Here is a 25898-nt window from a genome sequence, read left to right on the forward strand (position 1 = left end):
GGCTCCAGACGGGGCAGGGGCTCCCACGTGGGACACAGCAGCATCCCGTAAGGCGCAAGGGGACAGGAAACGCTTCTGATCCACCTCAGCTGCCCAGAGCTTCCACCTCATTGCAATCAAAACACTCGGGGCAGCTGAGACCAAGATCCGGCAGCTCCCAGGACACCGTGAAGGTCTGCGAGGACCCCCGGTTTGTCCCCTCCTTCCTGAGCACAGCGGCAGGCAGGGAACACAGAGAGAAACATGAACGCCCCGGAGGGCATATCCCCCGTGGCCAAGGGCTGGCTGTCCCCTGCCAAGGCCTGAGGCACACAACACCCGCGTATCTGGAAGCCAGTATTTTATTTCTCTTGGCTGCAGAGGGCCGCTCTTGCCTAGGCGTGCACAGGCGCGACGATGGGGCTCGCGGAGGAGTCCGCAGCAGGGGACCCCACACCCGGGGGACCGGCCTCGGCGAGAAGGGCACACAGTGGAAGACCCCACCAAGCCCGGCGCCACCCAGCAGCGTGGGGACTGCCTGTCCGCCGTCCATCCCACCCTCCCCATCCCACGACCTCCTTCTGGGCTAATGGCATCAACAGGCAGCACCCCGCCGAATTGCCCGTGGAACTGCCCGCAAACCCTCCTCCGGGCCTGAACCAGGGCTGCATTCGGGCCGCCTCTGCGCCTCGGTGGCCGGTCCCATTCTGGGTCCCAACCCTCACGGTGCCACAGGCCACGCTGCCTGGAGGGTCCCAGGGTCACCGACGATGCAGGGGTGAAGGTGAAGACCAGCGTGGAGGCTGTGTAGAGAAGCAGCCCCGTCCCACACCCACCCCTGCCTGCGAACTTACGGGCCTGGCTCCAGCTCCTCCCACTCCGCCTCCAGCCTGGTGGCGCTGGGCAAGGACAGGCACCGGGGCGATGGGAGGCGCAGCGTCCACAGGAAGCGCCCCCACCGCAGGCCGAGCTCCGGTTGTCCTGGGGCCTGGCCCACCCCACTGCGCCTAGCGCAGCCCGCACTCCACGCCCTGCAGCTTCTCCTGCTCCAGGGCGCGCACGAGGTCCTGCACGAAGCGCATCTCGGAGGCTACTTGCTTGGCCAGCGCCTCGTAGCGGTTCTCCAGGCGGCTGAAGCGGCGCTTGAGGCCGCTGGTCCCCAGCAGCGCGCCCTTGGCCTCCTCCTGCGCCTGCCGCTTGAGCGCCTCGGTCTTGAGCAGCTCCTGCCGTAGCCTCCGCAGGTCCTGGCCCAGGCTGTCGCTCTCCTCGCGGTACCAGGCCTCCTTCTCCTCGTAGATGGCGGCCAGCGCCTCCACGTCCTCGTGGCAGAGCCGCCGGCTGCGCTGCAGCTCGCGCAGGCCCTCCTCGGCGGCCGCCGCCTCCTCCAGCACCTTGGAGAAGCGCTCGAAGTCGGCGTAGCTGTTGTTGGGCGGCAAGCTGGAGTGCGACTTGATGGTGTACTCCTTCAGACGCGTGGTCTTCAGGCGCCGCCGCTCGGGCTTGCGGCCGCTGTCCTCACCACGCACGTTCCGCCGCCGGATCGCCTAGGAGGGAGGGAAGCCTGAGCGGGGTCCCCGCGATGCCACCCAGCCCCGCCAGCCCCCACCTGCCAGTGTGAACTGAGGTTCAGGGGCTCATCCGGCAGCAGAGGCAACGCCTCGTGACGGAGACTGCCCAGCCCGACGCAAAGCCGAGAGTGCTCACTCGAGAAAAACGCTGCGGCCTTGGCCCGGGGAGTCTCAGCCCCGTTGGACACACATCAGCCAAGGATGCCACCAGGTCTGTCGGGTGCTGGACATCCCACGCCCAGGACCCAACCCCCGCCACCCAGGCTCACTCCTCTGGGGACCCTCCCCAGCCACTGGGGGTTGTCACATCCACAAGCCTTAAATGCTGAAGACCCCCCGGACCCCAGCGAGAAGGCCAAGGCGGGAAGCCCAGGGAGCTCCCCCACCTCCCCACTTACCTTAATCCAGGAATGTTCCAGGCTCTGGGCAATGGTCATTCTCCGTCTGGAAGACCCCCGCTCTGGTTAGTTTCACCTGCACCATCTGTCCCGTCCTCCCGTAAACAACTGACTCCCGGGACCCCCAAAAGCCCTAAAGTCGCCCCCCAGCCTCTGCTCAGCCAACCACAGAAGCTGAACAAGGGTACTGCAGGGAGCGTGGGGTTTTCTGAGGGGTGGTGGAGAGAGCTGAGACCTCAGGCTGGAGTCGCAAACCCAGGCGCCCGAGAGAGGGACTGGGCGGCCAGGGAGGCCCGGGGAGGCCTACGAGTGAGGGCTCAGCACTGCCAGAATTCTAAGTGTTTACAGGAAAACAAGTGACCTGGAATTTTACATGGATCCTTACTTTACACACCGGCAACTAATTAAAAGTTTGCTAAAAACACAGCAAGCAGCCAGACACGGTGTCTCACGCCCGCAATCCCAGCACTTTGGGAGACCAAGGCAGGCAAATCACTGGAGGTCAGGAGTTCAAGACAAGCCTGGGCAACATGGTGAATGAAGCCCTGTCTCTACTAAAAATACAAAAATTAGCCAGGCGTGGTGGCAGGCGTCTATAATCCCAGCTACTCGGGAGGCTAACTCAGGAGAATAGCCTGAACCCGGGAGGCAGAGGCTGCAGTGAGCCGAGATCACGCCACTGCACTGCACTCCAGCCTGGGAGACAGAGCAAGACTCCGTCTCAAAAAAAAAAAAAAAAAAAAAAAAAACCATGGCAATAGCCAACTTGGGCCATCAGTTTATCAGTTTACTCTCTCCAGCCCAAGGGGTAAGCAATGTCTGATCCCCAGCCGCAGGGAGGTGGCGCTGGGAGGAGAGTCCTCTGGAGCCTCTGTGGGTGGAGTGGGCCTGTGTCCCATGTCCCACCCCGTGCCCCCTGCCGACCCCTCGTACTTGGGATCTTTGACGAGCAGCCGGCGAATGAAGTCCTTGGCCAGCTCGCTGGTGTTGCTGAAGTACTCCTCGTCGAAGTCGTAGTTCACGGCTGAGATGTTGGTGAGCGTCTCCTGCTTGGTCTCGCCCAGGAACGGGGATGCACCGCTCAGGCTGCGAGACAGGCATGGGGCTCAGTGGGGTCCTGGGCTCCCACCACGACCGCGCCACCTCTCCAGCTGCCCCCAACTCTGTCCTGCCCACGACAGGCGGAGCACAGAAGACAGGCTGACGGCAGGTGCCTGGGCCACTCACACTCCTGAGCCCTTAGAACCTTCCTGCAACGATCCCAGCCACCACCCAAGAGGCATTCAAAATCCACCCCCCCACCCCACCACTGACAGCAGCAGAAATGAACAGGCAGAAGTCTCCTTGGAGACTCGAAGTATCTGTGCAGACGCAGAGCCCGAAAGCCCCCAGTGCTCAGTAACGCCGAGGGGAGGGTAACTGCAGTGGGGAGCCCGAGCCAACACCTTAGCCAAAGGATCAAGGTCAACAGCCCGGCAGCGAGAGGCCCCAACAGCGTCTCCTCCCAGCCTGACGCTGGGAGGGTGACACAGCATCATCCCTGGGGTTTTGAGCAGACACTGAAGCCCCGTCTGATCGTCTGATCGTGACAGCGCACGAGACTAAACATGGACTCAGACGCCTTCTGCAAAACACCTGACCCGTGAGCGCTCGTCAGGGTCAAGGTCACGAAAGCCAGACAGAGGAACAGCCTCAGACTGGAGGCGGCGAAGGAGCTGAACGGCTAAATGCCGTGTGGGGACCTCAGAGAGGACAGGAGTGGAAAACGGGGGTGTCTAACCACCTCTGGCACTTTTTAAAATTTTTTAAATTTTTTAGAGACGGAGTCTCGCTCTGTCACCCAGGATGGAGTGCAGTGGCGCGATCTCGGCTCACTGCAAACTCCATCTCCTGGGTTCACGCCATTCTCCTGCCTCAGCCTCCTGAGTAGCTGGGACTACAGGCACCCGCTGCCACACCCAGCTAATTTTTGTATTTTTAGTAGAGACGTGGTTTCATCGTGTTAGCCAGGATGGTCTCAATCCCCTGACCTCGTGATCTGCCCTCCTCAGCCTCCCAAAGTGCTGAGATTACAGGCGTGAGCCACCGCGCCCGGCCCATCTAGCACTTTTGTGATTAGCGTAGCACCAAGGCTAACGTCTTGGTGTTCATAACGTTCGTGTTCATGAAAAATGTAAACTGAAGGAGGAGGAAGCCGCAGGGGGCGTCTGTGCTGTTTCTGTTGCTCCTTTGTAAGTCTGAATTATCTGAACATTTAAAAAGAATACAAACGGTCTAGCCCATCTCCTGAAGCCTTTGGGTCCGCTCATGCGCTACAGCGGGCTGGGCCCACGCCATTGTTTATTTCCTTGCTTACTGAATGAGCTATGCCCATTCAATATGGCTGGGCAATATAGTGAAACTCCACCTCTACAAAAACTTTTAAAAATTAGCCAGCTGGGCACGGTGGCTCACACCCGTCATCCCAGCATTCTGGGAGGCCAAGGTGGCCGGATCACTTGAGGTCTGGAGTTCAAGACCAGCCTGACCGATATGGTGAAACATCGTCTCTACTAAAAATACAAATAATTAGCCAGGCATGGTGGCAGGCACCTGTAATCCCAGCTACTTGGGAGGCTGAGGCATGGGAATCACTTGAACCCGGGAGGCAGAGGTTGCAGTGAGCCTGAGCTGAGACGGGGCCTTGGCACTCCATCCAGCCTGGGCAACAAGAGCGAAACTCTGTCTCAAAAAAAAAAAAAAAAAAAAATTAGCCAGCTGGGTGCAGCGGCCCACGCCTGTAATCCCAGCACTTTGGGAAGCCGAGGCAGGCAGATCACCTGAGGTCAGGAGTTCAAAACCAGCCTTGATCAACATGGTGAAACCCCGTCTCTACTAAAAATACAAAAATTAGCCGGGCGTGGTGGTGAGCGCCTGTAATCCCAGCTACTCAGGAGACTGAGGCAGGAGAATCGCTTGAACCTGGGAGGTGGGGGTTGCAGTGAGCAGCCGCGATCGCACCACTGCACTCCAACCTGGACAAGAGCGAAACTCCATCCAAAAAAAAAAAAAAAAGCTGAGCATGAGAGCATGGTTGTGTGCACATGTAGTCCCAGGTACTCAGGAGGCTGAGGTGGGAGGATTGCTTAAGTCTGGGAGGTGGAGGCTGCAGTGAGCTAGGACAGCACTCCAGCCTGGGCAAGAGAGTAAGACCCCGTCTCAACAAATAAAAATAATAAACAACAGCAGGCCCACGTGTGGCCCAGGGACAGGAGCCAAAACCCAGCGTGGGGTCGGACCCCTTCCTTGCACTTCGAGAGGAGGCTGGGCTCCCTAGCAGCCAGAGGGACGGGAGCACACACGACCCCCAACCCAGGGCCTGCTCAGCCGCTCTGTGAGTGTCCTGCCTTCAGAACTCTCCAGAAGCCTCTGTGACAGCAGCCACAGAGAATCACTCATCCGTTCACCCGGTATCCCCTGAGCACCCACGATGGGTCACAGCCAGGCTGGGGACCCCTGGTGTCCGCATGAGACACACGGAGCCGGGGACCCACGCCAGCTGTGTTGCACAGCCGAGGGGGCCCCCGCCAGGTACTCACAGGATGTAGGTGATGACACCGATGCTCCTGGGGACAGACAAGAGGCAAGGGTCAGCGCAGCGTGGGGCCGCCCACCCTCCCAGGACCATGGCGTCCAGCGCCCCTGTTCTAGGGCAACGGTCCCCCCATACCCCAACAGCAGCAAGGCCCCGCTTCATCCCCAGCTGCAGCACTGGCCTGTGCTCCAGGACAGCAGGGAGGCCCGGCGGGAGCAGGTGGTACACTCACCACATGTCCGCCTCCAGGCCCAGCGGCTCATAGTTCACAATCTCTGGGGCTGCAGAACAGGGAGATGTGGGTCAGGCACTGGGGACATGCTGGCCAAGGAAGAGGCTCAAGACACAGGCATGGGGTCAAGGTTCTCACGTCGCAGCCCTTGGGGGCATGAATGCGGCAGAGCTGGCCCTCAGGGCCTGACGGGTAGGATGGCGGGGCCGCACCAAATGGAGGCCCAGACCTCCTGCAATGCCCGGCCCAAGAGGGGTGGCTTCAGGGCCAAGGACGCGGCACCCAGCACCGGGCATGACCCACCCCACGCCCAGCAGGCAGCCCCAGACCACCCTCCCCAGGCCGGGGCTGCCCACTGGGCAGGGCCTCACCCACAAACTCTGGGGTGCCAAAGATGTTCTTGAACTCGTTCCCCGCCTCGATCTTGTGCGCGATGCCGAAGTCGATGAGCTTGATTCGTGGGTTGGGCACGTTCTTGTCCAGCAGCATGATGTTTTCCGGCTGGGGTGGGAGGAGGCTCAGCAGGGAAAGCACGGGCCTCCCCCACCCTCACCCCCACGCTCCCCAAACCTCACCACCCTCACGCTCCCCCCACCCTCACCCCCACGCTCCCCAAACCTCACCCTCACGCTCCCCCCAACCTCACCCTCACGCTCCCTCAACCTCACCCCCACGCGCAGGAGGTGCCTTCCAGGCTCTTCCCCGCCCCATCCCCACCCCCACACTGGCCAGGCCGGCCCCACAGGGCCCTACAGGGCTCACCTTCAGGTCAAAGTGTGCGATGCGCTTAGAATGCAGGTAGTGAACGCCGTCCAGGATCTGCTTGAGGAACTGGGTGGCCTCGTCCTCCGTCAGCGACTCCTTCTCTGCCAGGAAGTCAAAGAGCTCCCCGCCAGAGACCAGCTCCAGGATGAGGACCACGTCCGTCTTGTTCTCGAAGATGTCGTGCAGGGTGATGATGTTGGGGTGCCGGATCTCCCGCAGGATGTTCACCTCCCGCTCGATCTCCTCCCGGCTCACCCCACGCCGGCTGGATGACAGGCGGCGCTTCTTGATGAACTTGGCTGCGTACTCCTTGCCCGTGCCCTTCTGCCGGCACTTCCGCACGATGGCAAACTGGCCGCTGGAGGAGGGGGAGGGAGTGAGTGGGGGTGGAGGAGGCGGAGGGAGTAAGTGGGGGTGGCTGGCTCCCCGTCACCTCCACTTGCTCCTCTTGGGCGCGGCCCTGCACCAGGCACTTGAAGGACATGAGCCAGCCACTGCGGGGGTGCAGACTCTGCGCCTTCTCAGAGAGCAATTCCTTAGCGCCCCGCACCATCAGACGCAGCGTTCCCACCCCTCCCAGGGCTATGCCCAGCAGGTGTGTGGAGGCAAGTGCAGAGCCACACGTTAACACCATGGCACCGGCGTATTTTTGAAAAGTGAAAGAATGAACAGTTCAATGCATATCAAGAGGGAACTGAGGGGGCCAGGCGCGGTGGCTCACGCCTGTAATCCCAGCACTTTGGGAGTTCGAGGAGGGCAGATAACTTGAGCTGAGGAGTTCAAGAGCAGCCTGGCCGACATGGTGAAACCCTGTCTCTACCAAAAATACAAAAAATTAGCTGGGCGTGGTGGCGGGTGCCTGTAATCCCAGCTACTTGGGAGGCTGAGGCAGGAGAATCGCTTGAACCCAGGAGGCAGAGGTTGCAGTGAACTGAGATCGTGCCACTGTACTCTAGCCTGGGCAATGTAGCAAGATCCTGCCTCAAAAAAATAAAAAATGCAAGGCAAGTGCCAGACCCGCTTTTTTTGTTTGTTTTTGTTTTGTTTTGTCTTGAGACAGGGTCTGGCTCTGTTGCTCAGGCTGGAGTGCAGTGGTTCAATCATGGCTCACTGCAGCCTTGACCTCCTGGGCTCGGGCAATCCTCCTGCCTCAGCCTCTCAAGCAGCTGGGACTACAGGCACACACCACCACACCCAGTTAATTTTTTTTTTCTTTTTGTAAGGATGAGGTCTCACTATGTTGCCCACGCTGGTCTCGAACTCCTGGGCTCAAGCGATCCCTCCCAAGTAGGTGGGACTACAGGAACACACTACCACACCTAATTTATTTATTTTTTGTAGAGACAGGGTCTTGCCGTATTGCCCAGGCTGCTTTGGAACTCCTGGCCTCAAGAGATCCTCCCACTCCCCCTCCCCAAGTGTTGGCAGTACAGGTGGAGCCGCTACATCTGGCCAGTATCCGCATTTTAAAGAAACCAAGGCTGAGAAAAGGAAAGCAACTAGCCCGAGGTCATGCAGTCAGTCAGTGGCGGGAGGATTCAAACCTTCAAAGCAGGTGCTGCAGGCTCCAGAGCCCAGGTGCTCTAACAGGAAGCGGACACCTGGTGCTGGGTACCGGGTTCCTGCGTGCCTACCTCCCGGCTCCACCCTGTCTCCTGCTAACAGACCCAGCTGTCCCAGGGCAGCCTTCACCGCTCACTCTCAGTCTGTGGGACTCAGTGGCCCAGGAAAGGGGTGGAAGGGGACATGACTGGACCTGGGCAAGCAGAAAACCACGCCTTCCAGACCAAAGAGACCGGTCCAGTCCACAGGGCTCTGAACGCCTGCTGGGAAGAGAAGATCTCTCTCTCCCTCTGCTGGGCTTGGATCCGGGCTCGCGGCAGGGGCCACCACGTAGAAGGCTACCTAAGAAGGCTGCCTAAGAACAGACCAGGCCAGGAGAGGGGAGCCACTGGGCGCTGCGGGTGGCACATAAGCCCCGTCATTCACTCTGCCAGGGCGCCTCCTCCATGCTGGAGTGGACTTCGGCCCCGGGGACACAGGGCACCATATGCACCAGCACCCAGTCACACCTGCGGCCGCTGCACACCCGGACAACCTGGTTCTGTAAACCATGCCTTTCCCTGTTTTGCTGTTGCCAACAGGATTTCAGGTTCTACCACTGAGTCCTCCTACAGCAACAGCAGACCACAGCCGCCCACCTCCAGACAGCCCCCGGTCTCGCTGGCCACAGACTTGCTCCTTAGAGGCAAGGCCACTGGCAGGCTCTCAGTTCCTCTACGGGACACGTAAAAGGTGCCTCATCTCCCCAGCCGGGAAAGAAACTCCCCAAGAGCCGAGCCTACCCTCTTCGCTTCTCTGTAACTTCCCCAGCCCCCAGCGCAGGTGGGGGCACAGCAAGCCCTCCTCAGTGATGGTCTCAGGTGTCACTCCCAAACCACTTCCTAAGTGCCTGCCACAACCCAGACACGACCCAAGCGTGGCCTACACACCGACGATTTCTACTGATAGGGTTCATGATGTTTAAAAATGCGGGCTGGGAAGCCGGGCACAGTGGCTCACGCCTGTAATCCCAGCACTTTGGGAGGCAAAAGCGCGCAGATCACGATGTCAGGAGTTCAAGACTAGCCTGGCCAACATAGTGAAAGCCACGTCTCTACTAAAAATACAAAAACATTAGCCGGGCGTGCTGGCAGGCATCTATAATCCCAGCTACTCGGGAGGCTGAGGCAAGGAGAATCGCTTGAACCTGGGAGATGGAGGTTGCAGTGAGCTGAGATTGCGCCATTGCACTCCAGCCCGGGCGACACTACAAGACTCCGTCTCAAAAAAAAAGTGTGGGCTGGGGCCAGGCACAGTGGCTCACACCTGTAATCCCAGCACTTTGGGAGGCAGAGGCAGGCAGATCATTTGAGGTCAGGAGTTCACATCCAGCCTGGCCAACATGGTGAAATCCTGTCTCTACTAAAAATACAAAAATTAGCCAGGGGTGGTGGCGGGCTCCTGTAATCCCAGCTACTCGGGAGGCTAGGCTGGAGGCCGAGGCTGCAGTGAGTCGAGATCGCATCACTGCACTCCAGCCTGGGCGACAGAATGAGATAGTGTCAAGGAAAAAAAAAAAGGCTGTTATTCTGGTAAACGTTCTAGCAACTACCCCAGTCTTAAGTCATTCCATCCATGTATGTACAGTTTTCCAATGAATTAATTCCTAGAGGTGAAATCGGCGAGTTAAAAGAAATAGACATAATCAATTTGGCTGAATTTTGCTGACTTTTGCCAAACGACCCCTAGCAGGAGGGGTCAACACTGAAGCATGAGAAGGGGGAGGAGGGAGCATGCCTTCTCTGCCACTAACGAGGAAATTCCTGAAGGAGGGACCTCAGGATCCCAAAAGAGCCTGCAGCACTCTCCCTAGCCTGACACAGAGCTCACTTATTTACATTCCCTTCTGGTGACATCACGGGGCGGCTCCAGGGAGGCTGGCCAGTAGCAAACTCACCAAATAAGGCTGGAGGCTCTACAAAAGGAGGCAGGGCCTAGTGATGCCTGGCTAGTCTGGAGGGGGTGGGGCCCCAGGGGGACCCTCCAAGGCCCAGACAGGCAGGAAATCAGCTGCCTCCCTGGAAGAGGAAACCTCTGCTTTTTCCCACAAGCGTGTTAAACAATTGACCGAGGTTTGGGCCCAGCTGGGAGATACGCCCCTCCCTCCCCCCACTTTAAACATCCAAGAGCTGGGCAAAAAAACTAAAGTGCCTCCCACAAAAGAGAATTAACACAGGGAGATTTTTTTTTTTTAAATAAATGGGGTTTCACTCTGTTGCCCAGGCTACAGTGCAGTGGCACGATCATAGCTCACTGCAGCCTCCTGCAACTCCTGGGCTCAAGCCATCCTCCCGTCTCAGCTTCCCTAGTAGCTGGGACTACAGGCATGAGCTACCACACCTGGTTAATTTTTTTTCATTTTTATTTTTTGTAGAGATGGAGTCTTGCTATGTTGCCCAGGCAGAAGACAGATCTTTTAATAACAAAAGCAGCTGGCATCTGTTGCTCTGGTGCCCCATGCCAGGCACGGTCTTGGCTGCTGTAACGGCTCAATTACTTTTCTCCCCACAGGAAACACACAGAGGATTCCCAAGCAGGAATTCACAGCCGGGGCTGTCTGACTCCACGGCCCAAATTCGTTCCCCCACCGCATGATACTGACTCATTCCTTCTCGGCATACAGGATAAAGAACAGGAAAGGAGAGGTGCTGTTCAGAAAACCCCACAGCGCCTCTCTCCTATCCCTGGAGCCCAGCCGTGCGGGCAGACAGCTCACCTGCCCAGCTCCTCCCCCATCTCATAATGGTCCTCCACGTTCTCCTGCCTGAACGTGGACATGGCGGCCGGTCCGCCTTCCAGCAGCTTCCACTCCAGGGAAAGTGCAGTCACCGCAGCCTGGAGATAGGACCTCAGGAGTCCCCTAATGGCAACCCTGGAGAAGACAGGGAAAGACAGAAGTGAGGAACTGAGACACCACCTTTTTCTCCTAGATTAATGGACAGACCTGTCCAGCAAACACAAGCCTCCCACCTCTCCACTCTGAAGCTCCAAACTCGACAAAAAGAGGTGCTGTGTTTACTGGGCTGGGTCCTGTCATGTCACCTCTTAGAGCCCCATAACCACTCAAAAGGTTGGTAACAGCCCCACTGGGCCACCTTTACCCCGCAAAACTCTCTCCAGACACATAATTCTGATTTCCCTGACGCTGCCTGCGTCTTTTTTTGCCTCTCACTCCTAGACTTCTCTCAACCTGCTCAGCCAAAATCCCCCACCATTCCTGCACGTTCTCCTCAACCTCAAATCCCAGGGCTACCTTACTCCCTGGCCAATGTCTTAACGAAGTTCTCAAGTCTACTTCTTTTGTTGTTGTTGTTGTTGTTGTTTTGAGAAGGAGTCTCGCTCTGTCGCCCTGGCTGGAGTGCAGTGGTGCAATCATGGCTCACTGCAGCCTGGAACTCCAAGGCTCAAGCGATCGTCCCAGGCCTCCCAAAGTGCTGCCATGCCGATCAAAATTCCCAAGTTACTACCTTAACCCCTGCTGGTCCTTGCCCTCGGCAGGTCTCTTAAGACCCTCATCGATGGAACACCCCCGCCCACCCCCAACCATCTCTGACTCCCTCCAATTCTGAATTTTCCAGGAACCGGACGACGCCTTCCACGCTCCTGAAAGCCCACTTTGCCTCCCTCCCCCGCTGACCTCCACTGTCCTCGCAAGATTAACCTCTTCCTCCACGCTCCATGTATCAAAGTCCCCCAACCGCCGTCTCCCCTACCCCCCAAAACGGGCCTCCAAAAAGGGTCCCATCTGAGTCTCCTCCACCGTCCTCTGCCCCTTCTCGCCCGCAATCTCCGCACAAGCCCCTAGGCAGACCCCAGTGGCTCCCTTTGCAGAACCTCCCCCCGCCCCCAAGGCCTTGCCCATCCCTAAGGCTCCGCTCCAGCATCCCTGGGGCCGCTACGCCCCTCGCACGCCCGGCCGAGCCCTTTCCCCGGCCCGGTCACCCAGATGGGTCCCCAAACCTACCAGCTCCTCAGATTCTCTCCCTCCCTCGTCCTCCGCGGGCCCCCGAAGCGCCGCCCTGGCCCCACCCAGCCCTCCAGCCTCGGCCCGAGCCCGCTCTTTACCCTCCGCAGCCCGGAGCCTACGGCCGGCGCCGCCGCGCTGGCCAACGCCGCCTCCTCCAGAAGCCCCGCGCCCCTGCCGCCGCGACGCGCCTGCGCCGACGTCACCGCGCCCGCCAGTGCCCACCCCCGGGAAACGAACCCCTCCGCCTATTGGCCGGTCCGCCCGCCGCTCGTGCCGCACCTCGACGTCCCGCCCCCAGCTGCCTTTTCGGCACCCACACCCGGATGCAGCCTCACCATTGGCTGAACACTCGCCATCCCTAATTTCATTGGCTGCAGTCGACGCTGGTCAAGCGGACGGAAAAAAGGCCGACTTCCGGTCCCTTCATCGCCCCGCCCGCCTCTCCTCTGACCCTGGTGCTGAAGCTGCGAGAAGCGAGGCTGAAGCCCTGCATCCCGCTTCCTGCCTTCCTGGAGCACCGGTTGGGCGAGTGGATGGCTCACCTGTGGCTGAGCGCGCATGGCAGCTCCTGGAGTGGACCCTGGGACTGCTTTAGTCCCTATGTGGCAGTTTCCTCCACTAAAAATTGTTACCCACATTCTAAATACTTAAAATGCAAATGAGGTCAATCTGGGGTTGTCATTCACAGGGTCCCTCTTCGTCTCAAAATAGAGGATAACAGCAAGCATTTTATTGAGACATAGTATGTGCCAACTGACAACACTGGGAGGTATCAGGTTTGTTTTTTTTTAATTTTATTTTTTGAGACAGGGTCTCACTGTCACCCAGGCGGGAGTGCAGCGGCGGTATCCAGCTCACTGCAACCTCCACCTCCCGGGTTCAAACGATTCTCGTGCCTCAGCCTCCCAAGTAGCTGGGATTACAGGTGCCCATCACCACGCCCAGCTAATTTTTGTATTTTTAGTAGAGACGGGGTTTCACCATGTTGCCCAGGCTGGTCTCGAACTCCTAAGCTCAGGTGATCCGGCACCTCAGCTTTCCAAAGTGCTGGGATTACAGGCGTGAGCCATTGCGCCTGGCCTAAATTCATTTATTATTTTGAGACGGAGTCTCGCTCTGTCACCCAGGCTGGAGTACACTGGCACAATCTCGGCTCACTGCAAGCTCCACCTCCCAGGTTCACGCCATTATCCTGCCTCAGCCTCCCGAATAGCTGGGACTACAGGCGCCCGTCACCACGCCCAGCTAATTTTTTGTATTTATTAGTAGAGACAGGGTTTCACCGTGTTAGCCAGGATGGTCTCGATCTCCTGACCTCCTGATCCGCCCGCCTCGGCCTCCCAAAGTGCAGGAATTACAGGCATGAGCCACCTTGCCCAGCCTTTTTTTTTTTTTTTTTTTGAGACAGTCTCCTCCTATCGTCCAGGCTGGAGCGCAGTGGTGAGATCTGGGCTCGCTGCAATCTCTGCCTCCTGGGTTCAAGCGATTCTCCTGCCTCAGCCTCCCGAGTAGCTGGGACTACAGGTGCACGCCACCACTCCCAGCTGATTTTTGTATTTTTAGTAGACGCAGGGTTTCACCATGTTGGCCAGGATGGTCTCAATATCTGTGATCCGCCGGCCTCGGCCTCTCATTACAGACGTGAGCCACAAGCCGGCCTTTATATTTTTTATTTACATTTTCAACGTACAATGGGTTGGCCAGGTGTGGTGACTCACGCCCGTAATCCCAACAGCTTGGGCAGCCAAGGCGGGCAGATCACTTGAGGTAGGAGTTTGAGACCAGCCTGCTCAACATGGTGAAACCCTGTCTGTACTAAAAATACAAAAGTTAGCCAGGCCTGGTGGCACATGCCTGTAATCCCAGCTACTCGGGAGGCTGGCGCAGGAGAATTGCTTGAACCCAGGAGGTGGAGGTTGCAGCGAGCCGAGATCATGCCACTATACTACAGCCGGAGTGACGGAGGGAGACTCCGTCTCAAAGAAAAAAAAGTGGCAGGGCATGGTGGCTAACGCCTGTAATTCCAGCATTTTGGGAGGCCACGGTGGGCAGATCACGAGGTCAGGAGATCAAGACCATCCTGGCTAACACGGTGAAACCCTGTCTCTACTAATAAATACAAAAAATTAGCCGGGCGTGGTGGCGGGTGCCTGTAGTCCCGGCTACTCGGGAGGCTGAGGCAGGAGAATGGCGTGAACCCGGGAGGCGGAGCTTGCAGTGAGCCAAGATTGAGCCACTGCACTCCAGCCTGGGTGACAGAGCAAAGACTCTGTCTCAAAAAAAAAAAAAAATTCAGCTTCCACATACCATCTTAACGTTTGCACTACTAAAAAAGAATAGGACCCGGTATGGTGGCTCACACCTGCAACCCCAGCACTTTGGGAGGCTGAGGCGGGCTGATCTCTTACAGTCAAGAGCTTGAGACCAGCCTGGCCAACATGGTGAAACCCCATCTCACCTAAATATACAAAAATTACACAGACATGGTGATAGGCGCCTGTAATTCCAGCTACTCGGGAGGCTGAAGCACAAGAATTGCTTGAGCACTTGAACCCGGAGGCAGAGGCTATAGTGAGCCGAGATCACAACACTGCACTCCATCCTGGGCGATAGAGTGAGATTCTCGAAACACAGTAATCCGTTACCCTGACTGCTGGAAACAGCGTCAGTTACAGCCCCAATTCAAATGCGACAGCCAAACCAAACCTCAGGCATACCTACATGTGGGCAAAACCTCAGCTGAGGCTTGGCCTTGACAATGCAGGGCCAGAGTGGCCCCCACCTTTGCCAAGAACCCCACAGCTCTACTTCACAGTCCCCACCTGCCTCCTGAGGACAGACAAAAAGGCGGAAAATGATCATGTTAACCTTATCAGCACTGACAAGATTAGGCCTCCTCACATCTTAGGCACTATTTAGAAAAACAAATGAGGCTGGGTGTGGCGCTCACACCTGAAACCCCAGCACTTTGGGAGGCTGAGGCAGAAGGATCGCTTGAGCCCGGGAAGGAGACCAGCCTGGGCAACATAATGAGACCCCATTACTACAAAAAAAGTAAAAATTAGGTCAGCACAGTGGCTCACGCCTATAATTCCCAGCACTTTGGGAGGCCGAGGCGGGCAGATCACTTGAGGTCAGGAGTTCGAGACCAACCAGGCCAAGCAAAATTCTGTCTCAAAATAAAAATTAGCTGGGCACGGTGGCACATGCCTGGAGTCCCAGCTACCTGGCAGGCTGAGGCAGGAGAGTCCAGGAGGTGGAAGATGCAGTGAGCTGACTACACTCATCTGGGAGACAGCAAGACTCTGCCTCTAAAAAAGTGTTTACAAGGCCGGGCACAGTGGTACAATCCCAACGCTTTGGGAGGCCAAGGCGGGCGGATCACAAGGTCGAGTGATCAAGATCATCCAGGCCAACATGGTGAAACCTCATCTCTACTAAAAATATAAAAATTAGCTAGGCGTGGTAACACACGCATGTAATCCCAGCTACCCAGGAGCCCGAGGCAGAATTGCTTGAACCCGGGAGGTGGAGGTTGCAGCGAGCAGAGATGGTGCCATTCCACTCCAGCCTAGCAAACAGTGAGACTCCATCTCAAAAAAAAAAAAAAAAAGTTTAACAGCAAGCAAATGGGTTTCTAGCAAACTAGTCAGGACTGGGGTGACCACAGAAAATCCTGATGGCAGATAGAACTTGTGAGCTCGTCAGCAATTCGGAAAGTTGCTGAAACCTGCGAAGTTCAATCCGGAGCCCCTCGCTCCACAGGGCCATCCAAATGCGTTCAAAGTGACATCTCGTAATTCCTTGCCGCACTGATCCTACTTCAAATGCTCTGCAGACCCGCGCAGCTGGCAGCTGCTTCTCTGAATGACACAGGGGTAGGGCATTCCCACCACTCCAGAACATTCCACCTAACACTGAGGCAGCCCCAGGCTGCACCTAACTAGGGCCCGGGTCCCCTTCTAGGCTCCAGGGAGCCCAGTACTGGGCAGCCCGGCTCCCCTGCGAAGACACCGTGAAAAATGCAGAACAGAGTCACCACCTTATCAAATTTATTATTCCAATGGCACTAGTACAGCTGGAGGTGCTCATGGTGACACCGCACAGGACTTCCTGCCTGCTAGAAATCATCTACCCGCGTGTTCCTTTCCCCTTTCTGGGGCAAAAGCCACTGCGGGCCATGTACCCAAATAAACCTCTTAATGCGTTTGTTAAAATTAGTTTGGACATCTGAGTTTCCCTCTGAAGAAATGGAAAAAGTGTTGGGTGTCCCATCCCGCCTCCCCCTCCCCGACCGGCCCAGTAAGTCCCTACTAAGAGGGCGTGTCTGCTGCCTCTGAACTCTGGAAATAAATATCGAAAGAAACGGCATCAAGTGTTATGGTTGAGTGATGGCACGCAGCGGGCCCCAGAAACCTCTCAGGGGAGCGTCGCTGTGTCGGGACAGTCTCCAGGTGTCGTCTGAGAATTCGAGGACGTGGTACTGTGGGTGCTGCGAGTCCCCGGGGCGGCAGGCGCTGCAGGAAGGGCCGCCTACAATTTGTCCAGGAAGTTGTCCAGGGCAGGGATGCCTTCTTTCAGGCCCTTGCGCTTGCGGGTCTCCGCCACCACCTGGCTGGGGCGGCTGCTGTTGTCGAAGGGGTCTCCGGGCAGGATCTGCCAGTGGTCAAACACACACTGGGGGAACGCCTGGCCGCCGGTGTTGGACCTCAGGTCAGCGGTGAAGCCTACAGAGGGAAGCGAGACGCTCACTGGGCCATCAAGAAGGTGGCAGGGCAGAAGGAAAGTCCTGTCAGGAGCTCAGGCTAGTTCCTCAGCCTGAGTCACCCTGCAGACCAGACACTCGGCCTGGTGCCCAGCACTTCACGAAGGGCCTAGCAGGCCACTCATGGGCCTCATGCCGATGCTCATTTGGGACAACCCTGTGCTACAGCTTGGCTGCTCTACTGGCCCAGGGCGTAGGCCTTCAGAGCTCCAGGCCCAGAGCCCTTCTCACACTGGGGATAGGAGAGCCCCTCCCCTAGGAATTCAGTGATTTAGGGGCTCCACAAGCTCTCAGAAACTGGGCCACCTGCTAAATCCATCACCTGCTCCCATCAGGACGCCTCCTTTAACACCCTGCTAAGCTTAACTGGGCTTCTGTCCCCCAAACCAGCCTGCCAGGCTCTGCAGGCCACACCGGGCAGGCACTCACCAAAGGACTCGTTGACGGGCAGATAGGCCTTGACAACAAACATGGGGGTGCCGGCCACCTGGGACTCCTCGAACACGTGGCCCCGCTTCCTGTTCAAAACCCCGTAGATGCCACCGACCACCTGCTCCGGACACTGCCAGAAGGGAAAGAAAACCTGTCAGTGGCCGCTGGGCAGGACGGTGGCAGGGTCAGCGGTGGGCGGGTAGACCTCACCTGGATCTCCACAAGGTAGATGGGCTCCATGAGGCGTGGCTGGGCGGTCAGCACACTGGCGTAGAGGCAGCGCCGCGCTGTGGGGATGATCTGGCCCCCTCCGCGGTGGATGGCGTCGGCGTGCAGGGTGACGTCATGGACGTCGAAGCGCACACCCCGCATGTTCTCCTCACACAGCGCGCCCTGGGGGAGGGGGAAGAGCCACTGTCAAGGGCCGGACGCACCTCGGCTGCTTGCCCTCCACCTGCCAAGTCCTGCAGGTCTCCACCAGGGGGACCTGGGGCCTTGCCCGCCTTGGCCCCATTAGGGTTTCTGTCTCGGGAGGCAGGACCATGAGGTCCCTCTAGAGCCTGGAAACGGGTGTGGTCTGCACATGCTGAGCCGTGCCTCACCTCCTTGGTGGCCCACTGGAAGCCGGCCACCACACTGTCCTTGATCTCGTTGAGGTACTGCACACCCTTGGTGATGTCGGTGAGGATGTTGGGGCCGGTGCCGTCGGGCCCAAAGCACCAGATCTTGCGGGCCTCAGCCACGTCCCACTCGTACTTCTCGGCCAGGTAGCGCGCCCGCTGCTTGAGCTCCTGACGGGCGGACACCTCGCCTTTATCGATGTCCTCGGCCAGGCCGTCGGGGAAGGGCCGCGCCTTCATGTACAGCCGGTTGTGCTTGTTGGGGGACTTGGAGAGGCAGAGCACGTTCGACTCTTCACTGACCGTCTCGCGGTACGAGACGACCGGGTCAGATTTCTGCAAAAAGAAGAGGTAAGTCCCACTCTTGCCTGGAGAAAGAGGTGACCTTACACACAGAGGCATCCTTAAAAGCTTTTCCTAGCAAGGCGGACCTCATACAGCCTGGTAGAGCCACGTCAATCAGAACGAAACGGAGTCAGTGTTGCAGCGCCAAGCGCATCTCACTCCAGACAAGGACAAGGAGCAGGGGCTCCACTGAGCTCTCCGGTGCAGAAACCACGGGCTTGTGGAATTTTAAGCATTAACAGGAAAGAAACAAGGTCTGGAGCAGGCCTGTCCCCACCCCTCCAGAGCATTTGTGTGTTTGTGGACAGAAGACAGCAGGATGAGCTGTCTCGAGTAACTCAAAAACTGCCCCGGAGGCCGGGCATGGTGGCTCACGCCTGTAATCCCAGCACTTTGGGGGGCCGAGGCAGGTGGATCACGAGGTCAGGAGATCCAGACCATCCTGGCTAACATGGTGAAACCCCATCTCTACTAAAAATACAAAAAATTAGCCGGGCACGATGGCAGGCGCCTGAAGTCCCAGCTACTCGGGAGGCTGAGGCAGGAGAACGGCGTGAACCTGGGAGGCAGAGCTTGCAGTGAGCCAAGATCACGCCATTGCACTCCATCCAGCCTGAGCAACAGAGCAAGACTCTTGTCTCAAAAAAAAAAAAAATAGCCTTGGGCCAGGCATGGTGGCTCACACCTGTAATCCCAGCACTTTGGGAGGCCGAGGCAGGGGGATCACGAGGTCAGGAGATCGAGACCATCTTGACTTACTAACACAGTGAAACCCCGCCTCTACTAAAAATACAAAAAAAAATTAGCCGGGCGTGGTAGCAGGCGCCTGTAGTCCCAGTTACTCAGGAAGCTGAGTGAGGCAAGAGAATCGCTTGAACCCAGGAGGTGGAGGTTCTAGCGAGCCGAGATCACGCCACTGCACTCCAGTCTGGATGACACAGCGAGACTATCTCAGAAAAACAACAACAAAAAAACAGCCCCGCATGCCTGTGGAAGACTGCAAAGAAGAAATTTGAAGAAACTGAGACCAAGACCAAGATCAAGTCTAGGCGCCTGCAGAGCCTAGCACAGCTCAGCTTTAAAGCAGAGGGCAGGTGTCGGGGGTGGGGCGTGGGGACGGCTGGTCACTGGCGCCTCACCTTGATGGGGATGCAGGCGTGGTCCTCCTCCAGGTCCTTCAGGCAGATCTCCAGGTGCAGCTCGCCGGCGCCCGCGATGATGTGCTCTCCCGACTCCTCGATGATGCACTGAAAGGGACGCGGGTCAGCACCAAAGGGGTAGGCAGCTCGGAACAGGCAGGACCAGGCTCCCAGCTTCCCTTTAGCTAGGGACCCCGCCAGAACAAGATTTCAGGTAAGGTGCCAGGAAACTGGGACCAGCACAAACTCCTGAAGAAATGTAAGTCCCACAAGCTACAGTGAACACGCGCAGAGCAGCCTAGGAGAGGGTGGTGGCTGCCTGGGCGGGAGTCTCCATTTACGGCCACAGCCAAGAACCCCTCCTTTCATGACCAGTCACCCCAATCCAACAACCACAGCAACCCACACAGCCACAACTCAGGAGGACACAAGCCGTCCCCCCTCAGGGTGTCTGCTCCCAGCAGGTGCACTCCGTGCCCACCTGCACCATGGGGTCGGACTTGGCCAGCCGCTTCAGCCCCTCCACCAGCTTGGGCAGGTCAGCCGGGTTCTTGGCCTCCACGGCCACTCTGACAACAGGGCTGACGCTGAACTTCATCACCCGCATGTTGTGCGCATGCTCGAAGGTGGTGATGGTGCCCGTCTTCACCAGGAACTGGTCCACGCCCACCAGGCCCACAATGTTCCCACAAGGCACATCCTCGATGGGCTCCACGTAGCGGCCCATCATCAAGATCGTTCTGGAAGAAGCAGAAGGCGGCAGCAGGCCGCAGGGATGGTTGTGCTGGACCCTGGAGGGCCAGGGCAGGTCCCTCCCGGAGTTGGTGGCCCTCCTGCCAGGTCCCAGGGCAGACTGGTGGCTTCCACGAGGCCCTGACTGCCGCGTCGGGGCTGCCAGGAAACATCCTCTTCGGAATCACTGCCCTCCTCCCTGGGTATGGGTCGACAGCCGCCACCCACCTGTGCCCAGGGACACAGATGAGCGGGGGTCTGCTGTGCCCTGGGGCTTGGAGCTTCTCCAGGAACGCCCTCACTGGGCTAAGAACAAAAGTTGTGGCTGGCACAAGTGTCACCCTATATTCCTTCTATGCTCCTTACTTCTAGCTCCTGACTGAGGAGCCCAAGACTTGGAGCAGGACAGAGCCCGCAGCAGTGCCAAGGGGCCTGCCCATCACCCAGCTGCTCACCTCTGGATTGGCTTCAGGTAGAGGTCCTCCTTCTTCCCAGGGGTATAGTTGGGCCCCATGATCCTGACCTTCAGGCCAGTGGAGACCAGCCCCGAGAAGACTCGTCCAAAGGCGTAGAACCGACCTTTGTCGGAGGTTGGCACCATTTTGGAAATATACATCATAAGAGGGCCTTTGGGGTCACAGCTTTTAATGCCTGAGGGACAGAGAAAACCCGCAAGCTTTATTCCAGTGCAGCTCAGCCTTCTGGAACCCTGCAACCCACAACCTTGGGGAACAGGAAGTCATCCGGCTGCAACTCAGGGCCCGGCCGCCGGGACCACGTACCCATGGCAGCCTCGTCGTCCGGGGGCCCCTCGTACAGGAGCTCGCAGCGGTACTTCTGGGCCGTCACAGGGGAGGGCAGGTGGATGGTGATCATCTGCAACAAGGCGTCTCCGGCGGGCAGCCAGCGGCGCATCACAGCCTGCGGGGGCAGAGAGCGGCGCATAAGACACCTGGGGAGCCCAGGATGGCCCCGCCCCGTACACGCTTCCTCTCTTGAAGCCAAGGAAACCAAAGTCAGGACTAACGTTCTCCAAAGCACAGTCCCTTCTGGAAGGCGGCAAAGGCCATGCACACTCCTGCCAAGGCCCTCACCCACACCTGTCCCGGATGGGGCTGGCTGCTGGGATGTGTCTCCAGCAGCACCCAGAGTCTAAAGCGAAAGGGGCAGCAGCTGTCCCTGCCCAGCTGAGGACTTCAGCCCCCAGGCCTGGGCTGTCAGAGCATCCGGAAGCAGCAGCCTGTGTTCCCTCCACCCCGAGGGCTGGGCCCAGGCCGCACCTTCAGCAGGGGTTTGCCTTCTTTGTCCTTGTCCTCACTGTCCAGTTTGATGTCCAGTTTCTCTATCAGTTTTGCTGTCTCCTCTTTCTTGAAATTCATGATCGCATCAAACACCTACATTCCCCACCAAGAAACAAGAAAGCCCATTTGGGAACAGCAGGAGGAAGCCTGGCACTGCTTCCTGCTTGGGAGACTCAGGTCAGCGCAGGGGTACGCATCACGGGAGCAGGAGCAGGCCTGGCCTGCCTACCACGGGCCCAGCCAGCTGAGCGGATCGGGAGCTGGAGGAAACCTCGTGGTGGAGCAGAGGAAAAAGCCCACTCTGACTCAGACAAGGACCCAAGTTCTGACTTAAAAGCACTGAACCGCCACCTGTCACCAAAGCCACAAGTTATTCAACCCCCTCAATGCAGGAGAGGTCCCAAGGCTCTGGCTATGCAGTCCAGATCTTAAGAGAGGAGCCCTGACTCCACCTCAGTTAGGAGCTGTGCCTCCTCCCATTTCGCATCTGCCCCACAAGGAGATGGGCCCAGTCAGCTGACAGGCTACCGGCCGGAGCCCACAGGGCCAAGGGCCAATAGTCGCATCGGCGGGGTGCCTGGCGCAGCCCTCACTCACCTTGAAGATGGGGTCCAGGATCAGCTGGCAGAAGGTGCGTGGCAGCTTCTTCCCTTCGGGGCTGGTGGCTGACTTGCTGAACTTGCCGTTGGCTGGGTCAAAGTACCTGGCAAGAAGAGGCCAAACCAAATCAAGTTAGGGTCTCCAGGGGATGACTGGGGGGGTGGTGGTCACCAAGGGGACATGCTTGGGCAAGACTCTATGGGGTGCCTGGTGGGCTTGAGCCACGCTGTGAATAGCACACCACGCCCCTACGTCGCTGCCCCAGGTGTCAGGAATCCCCCACCATATTCCGCGGGGCTCACCTGTCACCCCACAGCTTCTTCATCATGTCCTCTACTTTCTTGGCCCGTTCGGCAGGCCCCAACTGGCCCTCCCCCTTGGCGGCGAACTTGGCCACGTACATCTCGGCAAACTGCTTCAGGGTGAAGGCCCACCCGTGGAGGCCAGACCCGAAGCCCACGGTACCGAGGACAGGATCGATCTGGAAGTGTGAGAAACAAGAAGCAGCCGTGAGGGAACCTGCGCAGAGCCTGAAGCTATGGGCTGGGAGCCTTGGGCACAGGCCTCAGACGCTGGATTTCTTCAGTAGACATCAGGTCAAAGTGAAGAAATGATCAGTCATCACGAACAGGGGGGCCAGCCCCTCCGCCACCCAGGGCAGCGTTCCCTGAGCTCGTCTCTTCCAGCTGCCCAAAGATCAAGAGCTGGGTCAAGTCGGATGAAAACATTCCAGCCCCCTTCTCTGTCACCCCAACGTTCCTGGCAAAAACACACTTCCAGTCCCCCTCAGCTCAACTCCACTCCCCACCGGCTCCTGCGGATCCCACTGCGGCAAGCCCACCACCCAGCTAGGGAGGGCCGTACCATGATGTTGCCCATGGGGCCGCTCTCGCCCTCGCCATAGGTGGAGATGATGACGTTCACGTTCTCCACGATGCGCTGGAAAGTCTGGTAGAGCTCCTCAGGCTCCAGCTGCAGCTCCAGCAGGGCGCGGTCCATCTTGTTCATCATCAGCACAGGCTTGATGCGCTCGGCAATGGCCTGCCGCAGCACTGTCTCCGTCTGCACGCACACGCCTGGGGACACGGGGGACAGGGCGGCGCTGTCATCCTCAAGCAAGGATGGCCCCAGGTTCCAGGCCCTGCCTCAGGGGGATCCACTGCTTACCTGACACGCAGTCCACCACCACCAATGCGCCATCGGTGACTCGGAGGGCAGCAGTCACCTCCGAGGAGAAATCGACGTGCCCAGGGGAGTCAATGAGGTTGATGAGGAAGCCGGCACCATCCTTGCTCTGCTTGATGAAGTTCAAGTCATTCTCCGAGAGCTCGTAGAAGAGGGAGATGGCACTGATGGAGGGAGGGACCCGTCAGGGGGACAGGAGCCACACACCTGGCCCAGGGAGTCTGAGATGCTGTCAGAAGCCAGGCTGCTCCTCCCTCCATGACTCATCCCTGGAGAGGCTCCCACAAGAGCCAACCCACCCTTGTCCTTTGCCTCTGTCCGAGACATGCCACCCCCACGACAGGGAACTCCTGGTACCAGCCCCATAGCCAGATCCTCAGAGCTCTCCTGACCAGACATCCTGCCCCACCGACTTGGTCCCAAGATTCATCACACCTGACTCAAAGTAACAACTAAAAGACCCAGCAGGACAGCAAAAGCCTCCAAAGACTCCAACCCTTCCCTCCTCACTTCTGCCCCTGCTCCAGGGGAAATGAAGAGCCTTAGCCAGAGTCCCTCACCATGGTACCAACCCAGGAAAAAAAGCAGTTGGGGTCACTGTGCTCTGCACTCCCCCTACTCGTATCGGGGCCAGAAACTGACATGGAATGAATACCATCCAGTGCAACACAGGAGCTTCCCAGCATCCCAAGCACTAGGAACACCCTCCCCTCCCAGGTGTGACAGCCAAACCTCTCCAGATATTGTAGGAGTGGGGGCAAGTCCCCCAGGGAGGGAGAACCACTGAGTGAAGCCCCCTCCTCAAGAAAACCTTCCAGCTCGCAGTACCCCCAATCCCTGTGCCTCTCCATCCTGTCTCCCTGGACTGAACCTCACTCATTCTCCCATGAATTAAGAAACCAGGAGAAAGAGACGTTGCCAAGTCTCTCCCCGCGCACCCTGGCCCAGTGGCCTCCAGCTGCCAGGCCAGCACCTCCCTGCCTGGGTACAGAGGGCACAGGGAGCTCACGTTGACTTGATGGTGATGCAACGCTCCTGCTCGTCCTTCCGGGTATCAGTGAAGCGTGTCTCCCCGGCCCGGGCCGAGGCGATGATGCCCGCCTTGCACACCAGGGAGTCTGTCAGCGTGGACTTGCCATGGTCCACGTGGGCGATGACAGACATGTTGCGGATGTTGGCCTTCTTGTCCATGATGGCGCGGATCTGGTCTACCGTGAAGTTCACCTGGGCAAGACAGGGAGGCTCAGACCAGCTCGTGATTTCCAGGAACACAGCATGGCACGGAGCGTTCAGTCCAAACGAACCAGCATGCCCAAGGCCAGGAGGGGGTTGGTGCTGGGGTGCCCCAAGCCCACCCAATCTTGCCAGCCTAACACCCCTTAAGAGCCACCCCACAATCTCCAAGGAACCACCGTTAATAGGTGTCATTCAAAATTGACAACCCAGAAATAAAAGTGCTCAGGAATAAAACTGAGTGGCAACAGATTTCCTTGATACCAGGTACAAATACTAAAGTCTCACTTGAGGCCAACCGCGTAAGGGATGAACCCTCTCCTAAAGCCCCCTCCACGTTGTCACCGGGCCACCCAAACTTCCCCGAGCAAGAAGCTTCATCATAAAATGCAAGGTCACCCCTCGGCAAAGGGGATCAGACAAGGCCACCCACCCCAGGAAATAACGGGGAGCCGGAACGGCCCTAACTGCCAAAAGCCTACAGCTCATGTCTCAGTAAGAGTCTTTGTACATCTGGGAGTCATAGGAAGGACAAGTGCCTAAGATCGACGATTAACACCATCAGGAGAAGGTATTTGGAAGGAAAAGAGGAGCCTTTCAGGTGTCGCTTTGCTCGTTCTGCCATTTCCCTGCCGCCCCTAGTCCCCCGGCAGAAAATCGATCTCAAACTCGCGGCCCGCGGGTTACATAAGGCGCCTCCCTGTCTCCCCGCTTCCACCGCGGTGCCCGCCATTACTACGCCTGCCACATCATCATACCCCACCCCCATCCCCGCTAACACCCCAGCTCCAGCCAGGTCTGGGCAAGGTTACGGCGCCCTCGGAAGCGGAGAAGGGGCTCGGTGAACAGCGCGGCGCACAGACATGGCGACGGCCGCTTCCCCAGCCCCGGCTCCTCCGGCCCCGCCGCCGCTACGTCTCCTCCTGGCACGGGGGGCCCCAGCGTCCCAGGCTAGGCAGCGTAGGCCCCGCGGAGGCCCCGCCGCCGCCCCGGGGCACCAGCGAGGCAGGGTTACTCACCATGGTGGCGGATGGCGGTGGATTCTCCCAGGTAGAACCGAAAGAAGCGAGTCGCGCCGAGGATGGCGGCGACGACGGCGGAAGAGAACGCTGACGTCAACACTCAGCTTTTTATAGGCGGACGCCGGTTGGGCGGGTCATGTGACTGCGCTGCGGAGGCGGGGCGAAGGGACGCCGCGCAAGCGCACGGAGGCGTGTCCCCCCGACCCCCCCACCGTTAACCCATTCGGCGCCGGCGCGGCGCTCTAGAATAGAAGCTGGGCATCTTGGGGGCGGTGGTCGCTCTCGGTGTGCAGTGTTCAGGTGCACAAAGTAAAGAGCGCCGTTTTAGCTGAGAACGAGAACCATAGCAACGATATTAGCTTGCAAGTTGTCCAGTACTTCTATTAAAACCAATTTACAAGGTGAATAGAGTCTGTGGATTATACCCAAGTCAATTTCC

General features: G+C 58.2%; 2 protein-coding genes and 1 non-coding gene across 5 annotated transcripts; all 3 read right to left on the bottom strand.

The window, feature by feature from the left end:
* Positions 1–323: 323 nt before the first annotated feature.
* Positions 324–12310, bottom strand: DAPK3 (death associated protein kinase 3). Of its 3 annotated transcripts, none has more exons than XM_034944589.3 (9): positions 12184–12310; positions 10835–10990; positions 6514–6874; positions 6123–6252; positions 5752–5800; positions 5524–5550; positions 2879–3031; positions 1946–1991; positions 324–1523 (listed from the first exon to the last, which is right to left on the bottom strand). In XM_034944589.3, the coding sequence occupies exons 2-9, from the start codon at positions 10894–10896 to the stop codon at positions 987–989; spliced, it is 1365 nt and encodes a 454-aa protein (XP_034800480.1). In that variant the 5' UTR covers positions 10897–10990; positions 12184–12310; the 3' UTR covers positions 324–986. The 3 variants fall into 3 exon arrangements, with proteins under 3 accessions (XP_034800480.1, XP_003819316.1, XP_034800481.1); XM_003819268.4 differs by having other exon boundaries at positions 12083–12262; XM_034944590.2 differs by lacking the exon at positions 5524–5550 and having other exon boundaries at positions 12184–12299.
* A 3810-nt stretch (positions 12311–16120) lies between these two features.
* On the bottom strand, positions 16121–25629 carry EEF2 (eukaryotic translation elongation factor 2). The gene is made up of 15 exons (XM_003819267.6): positions 25457–25629; positions 24214–24428; positions 23187–23368; positions 22884–23095; positions 22322–22500; positions 22017–22122; positions 21399–21512; positions 20901–21039; positions 20574–20769; positions 19868–20126; positions 19387–19494; positions 17885–18238; positions 17493–17675; positions 17280–17412; positions 16121–16812 (listed from the first exon to the last, which is right to left on the bottom strand). The coding sequence occupies exons 1-15, from the start codon at positions 25457–25459 to the stop codon at positions 16619–16621; spliced, it is 2577 nt and encodes an 858-aa protein (XP_003819315.1). The 5' UTR covers positions 25460–25629; the 3' UTR covers positions 16121–16618.
* On the bottom strand, positions 22583–22648 carry LOC112437958 (small nucleolar RNA SNORD37). The gene has a single exon (XR_003026455.1). It is a non-coding gene; the product is annotated as a small nucleolar RNA SNORD37 (small nucleolar RNA).
* Positions 25630–25898: the final 269 nt, after the last annotated feature.

This window comes from Pan paniscus, chromosome 20 (assembly GCF_029289425.2).
Source record: "Pan paniscus chromosome 20, NHGRI_mPanPan1-v2.0_pri, whole genome shotgun sequence".
In the NCBI taxonomy this organism is placed as follows: Eukaryota; Metazoa; Chordata; class Mammalia; order Primates; family Hominidae; genus Pan; species Pan paniscus.